The 18,101-nt window shown below is 34.7% G+C and overlaps 1 protein-coding gene across 3 annotated transcripts in view; it reads left to right on the plus strand.

Moving 5' to 3' along the window:
- Window positions 1-18,101, plus strand: part of LOC117176066 (enhancer of mRNA-decapping protein 3) — a 138,192-nt gene that overhangs the window by 20,069 nt on the left and 100,022 nt on the right. For all 3 annotated transcript variants that reach the window (XM_033366071.1, XM_033366070.1, XM_033366072.1), the window contains one exon: window positions 8,043-8,287. In XM_033366071.1, the coding sequence (XP_033221962.1) occupies window positions 8,043-8,287 (245 nt within the window). The remainder of the gene's footprint in view (window positions 1-8,042; window positions 8,288-18,101) is intronic.

Genomic DNA, 18,101 nt, shown 5'->3' on the forward strand with positions numbered 1-18,101 from the left:
CTTTTTTCACCCCTGACACCATGCCGCCCATCCCTCTCCCTTTAACGTGTTCCTTTCTTGCTTCTTGCATTGTCCACACATAACCTTTCGGTAACATCTTTTATCCTTTGTTCTTGTTCTTCAAACCTGACATATTCCAGAAAGCTATTTTCACCTTTCTCTCTTCCCCTCCCTCTTCTTTCCTCTTTACTTTGTTTCCCCTTTGCCGCTTGGAAACCCCTCTGATTTACTTCTAGACTCTTTTTCATCTCCCTTCCCCCTACCTTTCTCAAGATTTTTTCCTTTTTTCCTTAATTCTTCTAATTCTTCATCCCAGCACCATTCCTCCCCATTTATCCATAACCGGTCTCCCTAGCCATACCATATGGCCCTTTTTCCTCTCTACCCAAGCCCTCTGATCTATTTGCCATCTCCTTTTCCTTTCCCTCCATGTCAGATCTTCTTCAATTCTCTCCCTTCTTCTTGTCAATAATTTTTTTCTCCATAATTTTCTTTTTCTCCTCCTCACTCCCCACTTTTACTAGAAACATTCCTTCTTTTCCTTCCTTTGTCCCTCCTATTCTCTTGACTCCTTCTACCCTTACCTGCACTCTAATATCTCGAAAAAGATTTGTTATTTCCACTTCTCCTGTTTCACTCTCCACTTTTAATCTCTTGACTACTATGTTTTTTTTTCCTCTTTGCCCTTTCTTCCTCTTCTAATATTCTTTCGATCTCACTGAGTCTTTTCTTCAATCTTTCATTCTCACTTCGGACGTTCTTTTCATTCCCTTGAACTATTTTCTCATGTTCTGTTTTTCCCCCATATGCTCATTCCTATTTTCTAGACTGGATGCCCGCTCTAACTCTATTCTATTCTAACTCTCTTGTTCTCCTGGCCCCTTTCTACCTCATCTTTCCCAGCCACTCTTTTCCTTTTTTCCTCCCTTTCACTGCTAGTCGCGCTTGCCTTTTTTTGCTATTCGTCCAGACTTCTGTTCGAACACGCGTTGCCTAGCTTGTTAAGGCGCTGTAAATTTCAGGGCCTTCCTCGTTGCTTGCCCGTACCTGAATCCGCTACCCTCCCCACCCGGCTCGACTTCTCGGCACTTTCATCACCGCTGCTGTCACTGCGATCAACGTCACCCATCCCCCCACTTTCAATGCTTTCAGCAACGTCAGCTGTTGCAGCCACTACGGTTTTCTGCTTTGTACGATCGTTCAGTAACTGTTGCCCTCTGGCGCCAGTTTGTGGACTTCGCGTCGTCGGCATCCTACCTTACCCAAAGCTTTGTGACGTTTCCCGCCTTTATTTCCTACCTCTTGCCCCCCTGACCAAGCAACTATTTTTTCACTTCTAACCTCAAAAACTTCACACGCTCCAAATTTTCACTTCAAAACAACTCACTTTCACCCTTCACACCTTTGCCTTCACTCATCCTTCTTCCTTTACACTCGATCTCCGCACTTACTGCCTTTTCTGCATCCACTCACCCTTATTTCCTCCACCAAAGCCAAAAACACACCACTTGACAAAAAGAGTTCTTTCGCGATCGGTAAAATAAAAATTTTTTTTTTACATGGCACTTTTAGCAACTGCAGTATATATAATTTTTAAACCAGGAGAAATCACGAATTTTTACCTGGAGAAAGCCGAGAGGAAAAAATAATGGCCACCTTGGAAAATCTGAGTTATCTCATCAAAGGGTTTAAATAAATATTATAATTCCAATTATCTATGATGAGTATGACAGCAATCCCATGGAATATTTATGGTAACTTGTAAAATATTAAGAAATTTAAAAAATTCCAGGTGATGCTAAAGCTCTCATCATAAAAAGTGCGTTGAAACGAAGAGCATGGAGCTTTACGAATATTTCAAATTGGGGCAATTTCGATCAATTTAAATCGGATTTATTGGCAGATTTTTTTTCTTATCATTTAAAACTAAATTAGTGAATGAATGGCGAAGCAGAAGATTTTCGCGAAGAGACAGCAGTTTCGTGCGGTATTTTAATGAGCTAGAAGGCGGGCTTAATATTTTCATCCACCGTTGCCATAATATTAAAAAAATGAGGAAATTATTGAACAATTTCATAAGAGAGTTCTGAAAGAATGTACACGTAGAAAAATATCTAGTTGAGCAAATGGTGTCCATAACGAGATATCTAGTGGAGTTGCCCCCTCCCCCACGCCCCACGACTACTCCTGTACCCCCTTCTTTGCTCCTTCTTACACCCTTGTTCATCCCTATTCTTCCCTCTAGCCTCTAGCCCGCTTGCCTGATATTCAGCGTCGTCACCTCCAGTATTTTTCAGCCGCTTGCATTTCCGTATGCCGCGCATTATTCTGACCATTTTCAGAGTGGCGAAGAAGCGGCATGTTTTTATTTTTGTTTCTATTTGTGCATATTACAATAGGCGAATTCCGTGACGATGCAGTGGATACTCTGCTAGACTTGTGAAACCTTTTCTCCCACAAGGCTATATTTGAAGGAACCTAAACTTTTCTCTTCTTCGGTGTCTTCGTTAAATATGAAATCATACTTTTGGTCAGTGTTTAATAAACGAACTTCACTTGTATTACATACATTTTCAAACCTATCCCAAAGGGATGCTCGTATACGAAAAAAATAAATCCGATAATAATAATAAATGAAATAGAGATAAATAAAGAGATAATGACAAAGTTAGATGGAGTAGGCCTGGTATTGATGGAATCTTTCGTAGCCCCGAGCGCTATGCTAGGAAAAAAAAATAAATCTGTGGAAAAAAGAAACAGATCACTGGAAAAAGAAAGAGATTATCGGAAAGAAGAGATCAGCATGAGAGAAAAGATAATTTGCGATATAGGGAAGAGAAAAACAGATATGAAGATTACAAAAGAGATGAAGCAAATGGATATGACCGGCTAAATAGGGATAGAAATGATCGACGCGAAAATCGGAGAAATGCGGAAATGCGGACGAAATTGGGAATCGTGATAGGCAATCACGCGAGAGAGATAATTGGAGTCGCAAGAGTAGGGAAAGTGAGAGGAATGATAACCGTGACTCGTATGACAATACGAGTGGAGGAAAGTACAATACTCGTAATAAACAGCCTCGCGCAAATGATAAACGATACAAGATTGCCGCAATTAACGAAGAATGCCAAGAACGTGATAATTATAACTCGGACTCTGAATCAAATTCCGAAATATAGGAAATTGTTGACAGGAATGATTTAAAATATTGAACGACTGTGATTATGGTCCAATTGCATGTCGGTGGCTCCGTAACATGATAAAGGGCATAGCTTTTGATATTGAGAGGGAACTTTATAATGAATTTATTGAAGAATATAAACGAAATAAGTATAGGTGCCCACTAATTAATGCAAAATGAGAAGAAGAAAAATACGAGCAGTAATAGACACAGGTTTCTGAAGTTGAGTGTATCTCGAAGGTTTTTTTTTTATTTTTTGCAAGTTAGATACAATTAAAATTTTATAAGTAGTTCCAAAACTAAATCTCGAAATTATTTTAGGTACGACCTTTTGTGTAAAAAATATATCTGACATTAAATATTCAAATTTATCAATAAAACTCAATAATGAAGAATTTAATGAACTAGATGTAACTTTCAAATTAAAGTCAATAGAAAACTTAGTGCGAGCACACAAAAATAAAAGTGAGTCACGCAAAGAATGACAATCCATACAAGAATTCAAAAATCGGCAAATAAATACATTATTGTGAATGAGAAAAAGTGTACGGAAACCGGGAAAAAGCGAAACCCTCTTAATAATCAAAATATTCTTTAAAATAAAGACAATGGTAAAGATCGAATACAGAAAATATCAGCAAAGAAAAAATGTTGCGATGACAGTAAATTCCGTTGAAAGAAAATCTATACTAGAGAGGGTTGCGAGAAAAGACGTCAAAAGGCGAAGAAAAACTTGTGACCTATGTCAAAAAACCGACCATTTAAACTTGGCAATAGAGGGAAAATATAAACCGATAATACCTTAAAACCCACACGAATTGATAGCAGCAGATTTCTATAGCACATCGCCTACATCGAGATCAGGAATGAAGTATCTATTTGTCTTTAAGGATGTTTTTTCTAAACTTGTTATGCTATATCCAATCAAGGAAGAAAATACTCAAGCGTACATGGCCATTATTTTAAACTAATTGCAAAATCGACACAAACTCTCCAAGATCATGGCACGCAGTTTACTTCGCTAAAATGAAAGAAAATATGAAGTGAATTCGGGATGAAGGTCTGTTTCTCCAGCATTCGTCATCATGAGTCGAAGGCTGTTGAATGGGCAGTGAGAAATTTATGTAGATTTTTCAGGCGATATTGTTCACAACGCCACACCTACTGGGCAAATTAAATATACAGAATGAAAAACTGGATAAATACAGTTACCAATGACAGTACTGGTTTTGCTTCGTACAAACTAAGTTTCGGGGTGCCCTCGAAAGATCAGAACGCCAGAATATTCTACTCAAAAATGCGCGAGAGAGAATGGAGAAGAAGAGCAAAGGCAAGATCAAAGCAACAAAAGAAAATTTCTAAAGTAAAATTGCAGGCAATCGATTTTGTTTTGTTTAAAGTCTCACATATCTCGAGCGCCAATAGAAAAGAAGTGGATACATTTTTTCATATTTTTTCTGAGCTATATAAAATAGTACAAGAGGTTCATGCGAATGCATACAAACTTGTGGAGATACAAAAATTACAAATTCAATCTTTCCTTCCATCGTTTTTGATTTCGAGCTACACATAATTTTATTAATTGAAAAATTGTATGACACTATTTTTCAAATTTCTGACACTTTTTAAACTATTTTTAATCTCACAAAATGATTATGATTATAGCATTTACAATCTAATTTCAAGAAGAATTTAAAGTTAGTAAGTTCTTTTGATAAGCTAACTGAAACAGAATTTTTTGCATACATGTTATCAAAAATTCAATTTAGTATAACTACAAATTTATAATGTATTGTTCATAATTGTTTTAAAAAAGTTAACCGCACAGAATATTAAGGCAATACCCGGTGCCCCCGTTTCACTTGACACATTCCTGGAATAGATAAAGTAAGATCTGCATCTCACATGTGTTTTCTCTCTCTGGAGCCCATTTCCGTTCTCCCACAGAGTTATCGGTCCCTTTCTATATGTTCATGAGCGAATCACAGTGGGCGTGGCGTGGTTTATTTTCTAATTAACCACTAGCGATGTCAAGATAAAACTTTCAGAACTTGTGGAACACAGGTATGGCTTCTGATGAAAACAAAAAAAAATTTAAAATCGGATATACAGCCATATACCATTCCATTAAGAAAATTCTTGTTATCACTTGACATGGACTCCACAACATAGAGATGTGAAGAACGACGATAGATTTTTGAAGTGATATTTTTCTTAATGGCTTGGAAATATTGAAGTGTACGTAATTTGAAAATTATCTAAGTTAGTCATTTTTATTCAGATAATTGTTCTTGATTTCATGTACTTGAAAAATTGATTTTTACCTGAAAGGAATTTGAATAGCTTTAATAATTCTTAATGCCTCTTACGCGTGGCACATAAGACGGCGGGTCTTTTTCTCGCTTATTTAGCCTTACTCTCTCTTTCGTGCGAGTCACGTACACGTATTCACTTAACGTATACGTTTCTTGAGAATATGCAACTCACTTTGAGTATATGTACCTAACTTAAAGGCTTCCCTAAATTTTAGTGTTTTGAGTAAACTATCGCCGGGGTTGAAAACAATGATTCAGCAGTTCAAATGGACTAACAACTCGATATTTCAAAATTGACAAACGACTGGTTAAATTTTTATGTCTGCCATGCTAAAAACTGATAACGGGCTCCTTTTTCGCAATTTGATTAAATTGCTTCGAAATCACGTAGCTAATTTAGTTATGGTTCAAAATGATGGACTATTGTTTTTTTTTTAATGATTAGAGGTGTCAGTTTTTTCCACTATTTTGCTCGTGGAAAAGAATCGATCACCTTTCTCGCGCAAAAAAATTTTAAAAACTGGCATTTTTTCGAGAATTATGAAAAAAGTATCATATGCCACTCTTTAAAAAAGCTCTATTTTGAATTCATGGGATAATTACTCTCGCTACGCACGGGATAATGAACGTTGCGCTAATATCAAAATCTTCCACTTTTTTTAATTGTAGCATAAACTTAAATTAACTCAAACAGTTTCGTGATATTGAAAGTTCTCTAACGGATAATATCTTTTAACGAAATTTATTTCCTTTGGCTTGAGGTTTTATAGATAGCATTGTTGTAGTTAAGATTAAAAGATAACATTTAGAACTTCGTTACCTTCGTGGTGTCGTGTTTACGTGTGAGCGGTGGAGGGAGGATGGGCTAACGCTCGTTCCTCCTTGCCCGCACTTTCGTATCTTACCTTGTACCTTGCCAATGCTTAATTCGTGTTAAACTGGCTTCTTCTATAAAGATTCGCTCGGATTTACCTTTTAAATAAGCATAATCGTGATTCTTCGCGACAATATTATGGATTCATCGATACATTTTTTTGTTCTTTGTAATGTGATGTTAATGTAGAATACGATTTAACTGCAAACGTAACGTCTTTCGTTACGTTCCTTTATTCCGTGTTATTTTTCACGTTTCCTATAGCTAAAAACGAAAGATTCGAGAGTGAATATCTCCTCAGTATGCTGCATATTTGACACACTATTATACATAAAATTAATAAGAGTGATGGAGATGTTAGGAGAAAAGGTATATTTTAACGTTCGATTAAAAGATATACAAATAGATATTCTTAAGAAAATTTTAGATGAAATTAGTAAAAAATAATTTAAAATAATATAAACATATTTATTGTAAATATCTACACAATGGAAAAGTAGAATAGAAGTAGAGGGAAGCCCAGGTCATTTCAAGGCTATATTTTGGAATTTCTCTCGCCCGCTCTTCAAATTTCATAAAGAGAGTCGTATAAAGTTGGAACAACGGGGGTACCACACATTGCTACATCGTAAAGCAACTAAGTACTTTGCGAATTATCAGTGAAGAAGAATGAAGGTATTGTAATCAGAGGGACCGCAGACCGGATTGGAGCATTTTTCAGATTCCCTCACCCCGTCGAAAATTCGAAAAGGGGAATCGTGTAATGAGCTGGTTACATGAATATACCCAGGACCCACCAATTTTATCATGCATGAATATATTGAGCATTTCACAGATGATTAACGAAGTTTCCCGAGAAATAGTGAGGAATTAGAATCTAAACAACGGTCTCAGGGGAAAGGTCAGTGGGTATGAGGATCCGCTAAGGAAAAGGTATAATCAAGAGGGTCCTGTACGTCTTCCTGATAAAAATGGCTCGGTGCGAGATAATTGGTGCTTTCAGTGGCTACGGGCCGAAATAAAAATCATATCTTCCACGGCAATGCTCTTGAAAGATTAAGGTACACCATCCCCTAAAGCGTATGTGATATTTTAAATGTTTAAAAGTTTGTCAACTAGCTTCAAGTTAGGGAATTATAGTTGTCTGATTATTACGATTAGTTTACATGTAGTATTTTTATGTGATTGAATTGATATAATTGTTTAGATAGAAGCTCTCAGCTTACGCGAAGTTTAGATACTTTCAGAAATAACCATTTTAATTATCGAATTTCGACCCGTATATCCGAAGTTACAATGTCCTTTTTTGTGGTGTTGTTATCCTTCATATGTTAACTATTCTAATTATCGAAATTCGACCTTTATATCTTAAATTACGATGCCCCTTTTTTATAGTTTCGAAATTACATAATTGCGTCCTTTCTCAAATTTACTTTTTATGCTGTGTAGGTTTCCTTATTACTGTAATTTAACATTATCGAAACTAGCACATCCGTATAGGTAACACTAAGATATCTTTCATTATGTTTATTATGTTTTCATAAATTAATAATTTTGATTACAAACTCATTTATCCAAAATTATCAAACATTACAATTCGTCTCTATATTGGTAAACCGTTCTTCAACAGTGTATTTATACTATATTTATGTACTTGTTTATGTTTCAGAGCAAAAGATATATTGAATATTGCAATTATATCAACAGAAGAAGCAGGTAAAACAATTCCAGAATCTCAAACACAAAGTAAAGTCATTGTTAAAAGACCTATAGCAAAAAGACTAGGAAAATCTGCTTCAGAGTACACACCAGCTCCCATTGTACCTGTTGGATTGCAATTACAACCCAATTTGAAAAAGTCAGTTGAATCTACGTTTCAAGGGGAAATTCCAATGAATGGGAAAGTTGGACCGGGTTAGTGCTTTCTTATTTCTAAAAACCACTGATTTTTATAACTATCTGCATTCTGCAATCATTCATAACAAAACATTGAATCCCTGTAACATTAAATGTGAAAAATTAACTTTTAGTTTTATGGCTTAGTAAGCTATTTCAATAAGCTTTTTGTAAAAAATAATTTTTTTTTTAAATTTTTACTTAAATTTTTTTGTTCTCTGTATTTCACAATATTTGCTGGATATTCTATTTAACTAATAATTACTATTTTAGTGAACGATTAAACAAATTCGTATCTTAAAAGTCAAAGAATATTTTATTGAAAAATCAACCTTTTGAAATATTGAGTTCAACTGGTTGCCACAACTTTGGGGCTCGAAAACCATAATATTCTGATTAACATTTTTATTGAAATAAAAGTAAATATTTAAAAAAGTAAAATGTTGTTGCCCGTTAAAATACAAGCTAAGCTAATTTGGTCAATTTTTATCGATATACCGGGTAGAAGTTATATACCTGATAGAATCGCAAAATAATTCTGAGTAAAAATCCAATGTAAAGCAGAAAACATGATTTAACACTAATAAATATTAAGAAATAAAAATATAATGTTATATATTTTATGATATAGAGGTAAGTACAAAGACGCGACAACTCGAAAACCTGAAATTTATCATATATGTTTATGAAAATTAGAGGAAACAAATATCAAATATTACTTTTTTCGGTTATTTAAGTTTTCGGGAAATTAAAATTTCGAAAATTTGATATTTCGGACATGATTTAACACTAATAAATATTAAGAAATAAAAAATATAATGTTATACATTTTATGATGGAGAGGTAAGTACAAAGACGCGACAACTCGAAAACCTGAAATTTATCATATATGTTTATGAAAATTAGAGGAAACAAATATCAAATATTACTTTTTTCGGTTATTTAAGTTTTCAGGAAATTAAAATTTCGAAAATTTGATATTTCAGACATGATTTAACACTAATAAATATTAAGAAATAAAAAATATAATATTATACATTTTATGATATAGAGGTAAGTACAAAGACGCGACAACTCGAAAACCTGAAATTTATCATATATGTTTATGAAAATTAGAGGAAACAAATATCAAATATTACTTTTTTCGGTTATTTAAGTTTTCGGGAAATTAAAATTTCGAAAATTTGATATTTCGGACATTTGAAATTTGGGGAGTACTATACTTTCATTAAGTTTCACATTAGGAAGTTTTGAAGCTCGGTTATAAACATTTTTTTCCAATTGAAGGAATTATGTCTTAAGTACATCTTATATTCTGGATTTTTGGTTCTTCGGCAAAATCATCCCAGGTTATCATGGCAACTTTAACCACTAATCACAAAAATTTCATGTAATTTTTTCAAGTTTGAAGCAAATTTCCGAGTCAGGTTTGAAACCCAATGCGAATCGACCTGAAGTCTGCCGGAATGTGATAAAAAACTTACTTCTCAACCAAATAAAATAGTAGAATTCTGAACAAAATGCCAGTGTTTTCAACAGGCATACTAGAGAGTATACATGAAAACAACATAACCTGATAACATCAGTTTCAGGTTAGCCCTGAAGAAGTGAACTGCAATGTTCACGAACTGTCGGTGAATATTCTTAGTTTTGTATTTTATTGGAACCTGAAATATCTCTTTTTATCAGATTAATATTCTGTACAAATAGTCGAATTTTCAACCAAAGTAAGATTTTTTTACCCAAAGTGATGAATTTTGATAGCATGTCGTCGTAAGATGAAAACCTGACAACGTTGCACTTTATACGCAGATCTTCCCGACTTACCACAAGAATCGGGGGAGTCTATTAGCGCAATAACCTCTCGACCTTCGTCAGTATTACGTAGCTTGCGGTTCGCGAGTGTTCGCGAGTTTGTTGAAATGGATAATAGTGAATCATGGAATTTGCAGATTTTTAGTGATAACGTGTGCAATGGTTTTCAGTATGTTATACACAAACAGAACAATGATGTTAAGTGAGTGTAGTCTGTGTTTAGTACAATAAAACGCAGGTAGGTGTTTTCATTGACAAGGTATATATATATATATATATATATATATATATATACCATTCTTTCTGATTCGTGAGGTATTTCAATATTCTTTTTTCCTTTTATTTCTTGTTGAATTTGAATTAAAAAGGTAATTAAATAAAAGACTCTACTGATAAATGTTTATAATAGCAACATAAAAAGATGTGACCTTTTTTTAATTATAAGCATTTAGCAGTTGGTAAACCTTCCTTAGTGACTTTTATTTAATAACCTAAATTTTCATCTCGATATCTCATTTCATTTACGCTGGAGGAAGTTGCGAAAAATTGTCGGTAAAATTATCTTGAGGTTTGTATCTCATGGCCATAAACTTGTAAAGTGAATAACCAATTAATATTGAGCTGTCCTTGCCCTATTAATTTTAATTCGTACTTTTCTTATTTCCATTTATAAATGGAATGATTAGTATTTCTTACTGTTCATAATGAATGCAAATTATGTAAAGCGTACACTAGGATGGTCTGGAAAAGGCTTAATATTTTTCTAATATGGCTCCTGAACCAACTATGCCTTTGGGTTTCAAAATAACTTCTTTTTTCAAAGTTCAGAAAAAAATATTCAGAACTCGTGCAAGCTTATTTTTGCGAAAAAATGCTTATTTTATTTGAATTACCACTGTGAATGGATTATTTTACTTTAGAAAATTTGAGCATTCGTTGCAGATTTTTGAACATTCACTAACATTACATGATGTAATGAAGTTAGATTTTGGTTTTGATCACTGGTCCATTTATTTATTTAAATTGAACTGCGAGGTCTCACAGTATGATGGAAACAACAACGTTTCGATCGTACATCGACGATCTTCTTCATGTGTTTACAATGCTGGAATTGTTTACCTGTATTTAGTTAAATGTTGTTAAGCACGCAAGATACAGTTTTTATTGTGATTATTGGGAGAAAGACCATAAGTTTAAGAGAATGCATTCGCCGCTAAAAATATTTCTCTGTAAATAGTTGCATGTTTTTAAACGCGAATTAAAATACTGGTGATTAATGCAAAATTCTCAAATTGTGACTTCATTAAAAAAAGTAGTGTATTCACAAATAATAAGTATCCTTAACAAGAAATCTCTAAACGATATTGTTGAGTTAGAGGATAACGATTCAGCAGCACTTGGTGCGACTGCAATGAAAGTATTAACGACTGTTCGTTTTCAATAGTAGCGACTGTTTGACGCGTGACATTAAGTTGCACTGAGGAGAAATGTGTGGGAAAAAATGGTAATCGAATCGTATGTGGAGTTCGATAATACAACTTGTTTCTTATCCATCACCATCTTGTAGAATAACGCAAGTTTATAGAATTCCACAGTTCACAGCTCAAAATTCACGGAGCGTGCGTTCGCCTGGGTGTTCTGTCGTTTATTGTTTATTCTATGGGGAGTACAGCTTTTGTTCTGTGTTTTTACTTTCGAGCGTTTAGATTTTCATAGAAGAAATCTTTTAGGCTACAGTCTTACAGAAAATTAAGTACCGTATGTTTTTCCTTTCTTTTCGAAAAACTTGCATTATCTATGGGTTTTGAAATACAATGGGAATCCTATTAAAGTAACTGTTATTAAAGTCTTTTACATTTTGCATCATCGGAAATTTGGTGATGTTAGGACCGCGGGACCAAATAGAGGTGATGCTCAGTCGAGCGTGACGAACATCAGCGTAGACACAGAGTGGGTTCACGCCGCCCTGAATGTTTACGTTGATATCGAACGAATGTTATGCTCGATTTTATTGAAGGCCATTTATAACCAGAACCGAAACCACACTTAAATAGGATTTAGAGTTTAATGGCACGCCTTGAAGCTATCATCGGGAATGCCTTGGGTCAAAATTTGGTGACGGTATGTAAAGGTGGAAATGACACCGCCTTGACATTCAAAAATGAAACCCTCCGTACCAGACTTCAATCCGGGCGACTTTATGTGCTATACCCAGAATAATCCTGCTGTGAAGACATTCAAGATTCAATAATGCGCGACCACCTTGTTGACGTGAGCTGTAGAGTCACGGAACAGAAGACTTAAGATGCATGCTTTTGTTCATGTGCATAACCTTTCGAGTCCCGATACCGTAGAAGTCCGATAACTTGCTGTCCGATAAGTGTGCACTCCCCTTCAAACGTCATCACGCGTATAGCATGCACACTAATAGTGGTTCTCCCACTCCGTGCGCTATTTGGCTAATGATTTGCGCCCATGATTTACGCACGCGCACACCTAATATCGTGCTACAAGAGGCGGTATCCGATAAGTCCGGAATTCCTGGAATTTTCCGCTCCTACAGCCCCGAAGTTGGAAAGTTATCGGACTTGTACTGTATCAAGGGATCTGAGCTGGTTCTTCGTCGTTGGTCGCACTCCAAATGCATAGGGTACTACCGGGACGGCAAGCATGTTCGTTGCAGATACTTTGATCCTCGCCGACAGTTTTTAAGACCAAATCTGCCGGATAAAACGTTTGTATCTGCTTCGGAGAGTATCCTTTATAGATGTCACATCCTGAATGCGGCTCTATGGCACGCCCAGGTATGTATAAGTCTCTCTAGCGCAAAGGTGTCGTATAGCGCTTCTATCCACGAGCTCAGGGTCTTCAGGGATGCTATTAAGTTTTCCTCGCTTCAAATAAACCTTGGCGCATTCATCTAACCCAAATTTCATTCCTATTTCCTTAGTATATCGTTCGAATACCCCTAGAGCTAGATGTAGTTGCTCTTTGTTTTGAGCAAAGATCTTAAGATCGTCCATGTAAAATACATAAGTGTTCTTGTACTTTCGATCTACAGGTTTTCCGCAGAAGTACCCGTAGGAATATCGAAGTGCTAGAGATAGTGGCAATATTGTGAGACAAAAGAGGAGTGGGTTCATGGTGCCGCCCTGAAATACACCTCTCTGAAAGGTGACCTTGTTAGTTGCCAAACGATTTCTTCCATATGAGATATTAAATCTGATTTTCCAAAGCGGCATCAATCTCTATACACGTCACGATTTGCGGATGAACCTTTAAGCCTTCCAAACGACAGATGATAAGTCTTTGGGAAGTCGAATCAAAAGCTTTCTGGTAATCATTCCAGGCCATCAATAGGTCACGCTGGTAGGATGCTGCATCTTTGCAGACACAGCTATCGATGAGCAGGTTCTCCCGAAATTCTGCTACGTCTTTCGTAGAGCGCGTTGTTCATACATTTCTTGCTACAGGTTCAATTTTGCCCGAACAATCCTATCATTTAGGATAGCTGTGAATTGGGCGTCACACAGCTCCTCGAAGCTATTTATGTTCTCTGAGTCTTCGTCCAGTCAATGCTACACTTCGTAGACTTCTTTTCAAAATACTTTGACCTCCTCTGGTTTGGGCGGGTGGTCGACAGTAACTGGAGGGTCTTGGAAGAGTCGAGATGAGTCAGAGAGAAACTGTTTATTTTCTCTGTTTCATCTCTCACTCCGCTCTAGACCTCTCTTATCTTCAGATAATATCCGTATTCTGTCAACAATATGCAGCCTGATGGTCAGGAGCTTTGACTTGTTAAGTGTGTGATAGCCGCTCCGGAGTTCGGGCACGAACTTTTGAACCTTGGCGGTAAAATCCTGCTAGATGTGATGTAGTCAATCACGCACTGAATGCGAGACGCTGGGTAAGACAGTAGTCTTCATGGCGAGTTGATGTATTCGTCTTTTTTTCTTATGATCAACCGTTAGATTTGTTTTACGGTTCGCATCGGTTAAAGCTTTAGCTGCTTTATACACACAACAATTGATAGTCCAGAGGTCGGATCCTTCGGAAAAATGTTCACGCAACACAGAGCATGCAGTCGTGCCATGTAACCCTGTTCAGGGGCCACACTCGCATCGTAGCACTCTAGCAAGTCTTGATTTAGTCGCTCCGTCCACCTAAAGATCAAGAGATTCCGTCCATCCATCGCATTGAATCCATCTTCGTTGGTTCCTCCAGGTCTAGAGTGGTCGGCATTGTTGACCGACCTATTGTCGGGAACCCTGCTCGTTTTGTTGTTTTGATCAAACAGGCCAGGGAACTATAATCACACGATTGTTTTTGTGGGTTGTTTCCATGTATAAATTGCAGTTCTGAAATTCAAGATGCCCCACCCAATATGGCGGATATTTGACAAATTAACAGGGTTAGAAATATTTGAATATTTTATATCTTTTCCGACATTTTTTCTCAGTACGCTCATTAGTAATCTGCTGTTGGCAATTGGAACTTGAAGATAGTCTATATATTATGGCAATTACAAATTATGTATTTTTTGACAGTACTACCTCGTATGGATATCTTATGTTCTGCAATAACTTTGAAAGTTTGTCGGGACATTTATAAATTCGAATGTGCGTAACTACTTGCACAGTCGTAAGTCATAAGCGCCTAACAGTCGATTTTATAATTCACCCCTGTGAAATTCATGTATCTTTATTTGTATCTTCATTTATGTCGGAATAAAATAAAATATTATATTGCGCAACAAGGAGCGAAAGGCGACAATTGCATGAGATCGAAGTTAGCTGCCCGAGCGAAGCGAGGGTAGATATCACACGAGTGAAATTGTTGCCTCGCCCCGAGTTGTGCATACAATTTTTCGTAAAATATATATATCGAAAATTTCACTTGAGATGCTTGAAACTTTATTGCATTTCATCAAAGGTGTCATTGTTTGTAAATACGTAGGCAATGACATGCACGATTAACACCCCCGTACTTACAATAAGAAGTAAAAAAAATTGTTTTCAACTCTATCAATAAGCTTCACAGAATGAAGTTCGGCGTAAACTGACTTTCGAAGTCGCCTGTTTCAGCAGTCTAGGGTTGAAAACACAACTTTCGACCGGAATTGATCCGGTTTTGTAAATATATCTAAAAGTTACACAAAACATCGAATTTTGCTATAATTTTAAAATATTAAAATGATTTCACATAAATTTCAAGATCTTTCATAGAATTTACACACTTTACAAGGTTTCAAGAAATTCACAAAGATTTTAATCTATTTACAGGATTGCACAATTATTAAAAAAATTTTCATGTTTTAAAATATTTCAAAGAATTAATCAGGCTTTTTAAATATATCTAAAAACTTCACAAAGAATTCAATTTTGCTACAATTTTTAAAGATTAAAAAAGGTTTCACATAAATTTCACGATCTAATATAGACTTTACACGCTTAAAAAGATTTCAAGAAATACACACAGATTTTAATTCATTTAAAGGATTGCACAAAGATTAAAAATATTTTCATGTTTTTAAATTATTACAACAGATTTCTAAAAGATTTCACAAATACTTCAAAGGATTGGTCGGGTTTTGTAAATATTTCCAAAAGTTTCATAAAGAATTATATTTTGCTACAATTTTAAAAGATTAAAAAGGATTTCACATAAATTTCAAGATCTATCATAGAATTTACACGCTTTAAAAGATTTCAAGAAATTCACAAAAATGTTAATCTTTATAGGATTGCACAAACATTTACAATTATTACAACGGATTTCTAAAATATTTTACAAATATTTGAAAAAATTGATCAGTCTTTTTAAATATTCCTAATAATTTTACAAACAATTGAATTTTTCTCAGATTTCAAAAGATTACAAAAGATTTCACACAAATTTCAAGCTATAACATAGACTTAACATGCTTTAAAAGATTCCAAGAAATTCACAAAGATTTCAAAGAATTGATCAGGCTTTTTAAATATAACAAAAAATTTCACCAAGGATTCAATTTTGCTACAATTTTCCAAACGTTTTTACAAGTAAAAAATATCATGTTTTATATAAAATGTAGCAGGATTAAACAAATAATCCGAAAATATATAATTCAAAAAATTTACTGGTATATTAAAAAAAAGTGGATCTTGTTTCAACGTTTCGTGAACAAAATGTTCTATAACGAAGAGCCTTTCGTCATGAGCCAAGGCGTTTCCGATTTATAAAATATTTTATCTTCATACATGAATATGCAAATATACATACATGAATTTCGTAGGAGTGAATTATAAAACCCATTGTGTTTTCATCATATGAGTTTAAATGAGTATTATTATTATTGACTTATTTGTTACTTAGAACTTATTATACATTAAAATTACACATCGAAAAATTTTTAAGTTCTAATTTAAAATATAAAAGATTAAATTAGTTTTAAATTCGCTAAACTCCAAAGGACTTGAAAATATGCATATCTTTTTATTTTTCTGTTCCATATATTATGTTATATTAGACAGAATATATCAAAAACATAGTATATTAATATAGTGAATTTTAATCTTTGAAAAAGTCCAAACATGGTCGTGTTTGATATAAAATTAATCAGTAATGGCCAAAAAAATATAATATATAATTATATATTGACTTCAAGTATACATTAAAGAATCTTAATTAGCATTAGAGCGTCAGGGTGACAAAAGAATGCTCTGAATGCTTCCACGAGCTGTTGTCTCTGCTAGCGCACATCTGTCGCATTCCTCGGAAAAAGCCGAGTCGAGATACGAGGAAGAATGAAGCGAGGCAAAACGAGACGAGAAATACCGAGACAACTAGGTATGTCTTGTCCCGTCTTGTCTCGTTCTTCGGGATTTCACGCTCGGCAGCAACACCAATTGGGTCGCACATGTTGAATTCCGAAACTCCAATTTATACATGGAGACACACAATGACAGCGCTCAAGTGACTATACTTGTCTGGTCTGTTCGACAAATATTTACTCACTTCGATCCGAACATTGGGAGAGCTATAGACGCCATATTGCATCTGCCATTTTGAATTTGAAAATTCCGATTTCAGATTTGAATGCAGCATAAATACATTTAGTAATTTAATCAAGAATATCATTAAATTACTGACCTGATTTTGTACGTGACAGCTGAAACACTGGACCAAGTATTACGGTTCATAAAAATCGCCACTCAGTATTTATTTCAAAGTGCATAAATCGGTATAAACACATTGTATTAACCAAAAATCGACATTAGTGTTTAATCGTTTTCAAAGTATATAATAGAATATTTATTTGTGTAAGAATAGTACCAAAAATAGTACTAAATAGTAATAAATAATAGTATTAATAGTACTAAAAATAGTACTAATAGTACTAAAAATAGTACTAATTATCATTAAATAAATTCACAACTTTTTTAAATTATACACCTTCAAAGATCTTAATTATAAATATATTTGCCTTTCTAATGTCGTTGGCTTCAGGATTATCCAGAATTTTACACCGAGCTTGTCTCAGTTCCTCCACAGCCGTACCTTCACTTATATATAATTGTCTTTCGGTAGTAAAAAAATGACATTCTATTAATAAATGATACACGTTTTTGGACCTACAAATATCCTGATAGCAGTAAATACAATGATCCCTAAAATCTATTCTGTGGCTGTTATTTTTTATTACAATTATAGGCTGAAATCGGTTATTTAAACGCAATTGGGCAATTACTCTGAGAAATGTGACTGGGATTCTTGTAGTCAAATATTTTGTAGGTCCATCCTGCAAAGTCAGGTGTGAATAAAGTATGAGAGCCGAGGACGACGGTACCCTCTGAAAATCTATCTGATGAAGGCTTTTATCATACTTGTAAAAATGATTTGATGAAACAAATTACTTAATATATATATTATATTACAAATTACTTACAGTATCGTTTCTCAAGAGTTATATCTGATGGCTCTTTAAACAAGTTTTTTGATTCACAAGATTTAAGTCTTCGTAATCTAAAATACTCAA

The sequence above is a fragment of the Belonocnema kinseyi genome, chromosome 7 (genome assembly GCF_010883055.1).
Source record: "Belonocnema kinseyi isolate 2016_QV_RU_SX_M_011 chromosome 7, B_treatae_v1, whole genome shotgun sequence".
Taxonomy (NCBI): domain Eukaryota; kingdom Metazoa; phylum Arthropoda; class Insecta; order Hymenoptera; family Cynipidae; genus Belonocnema; species Belonocnema kinseyi.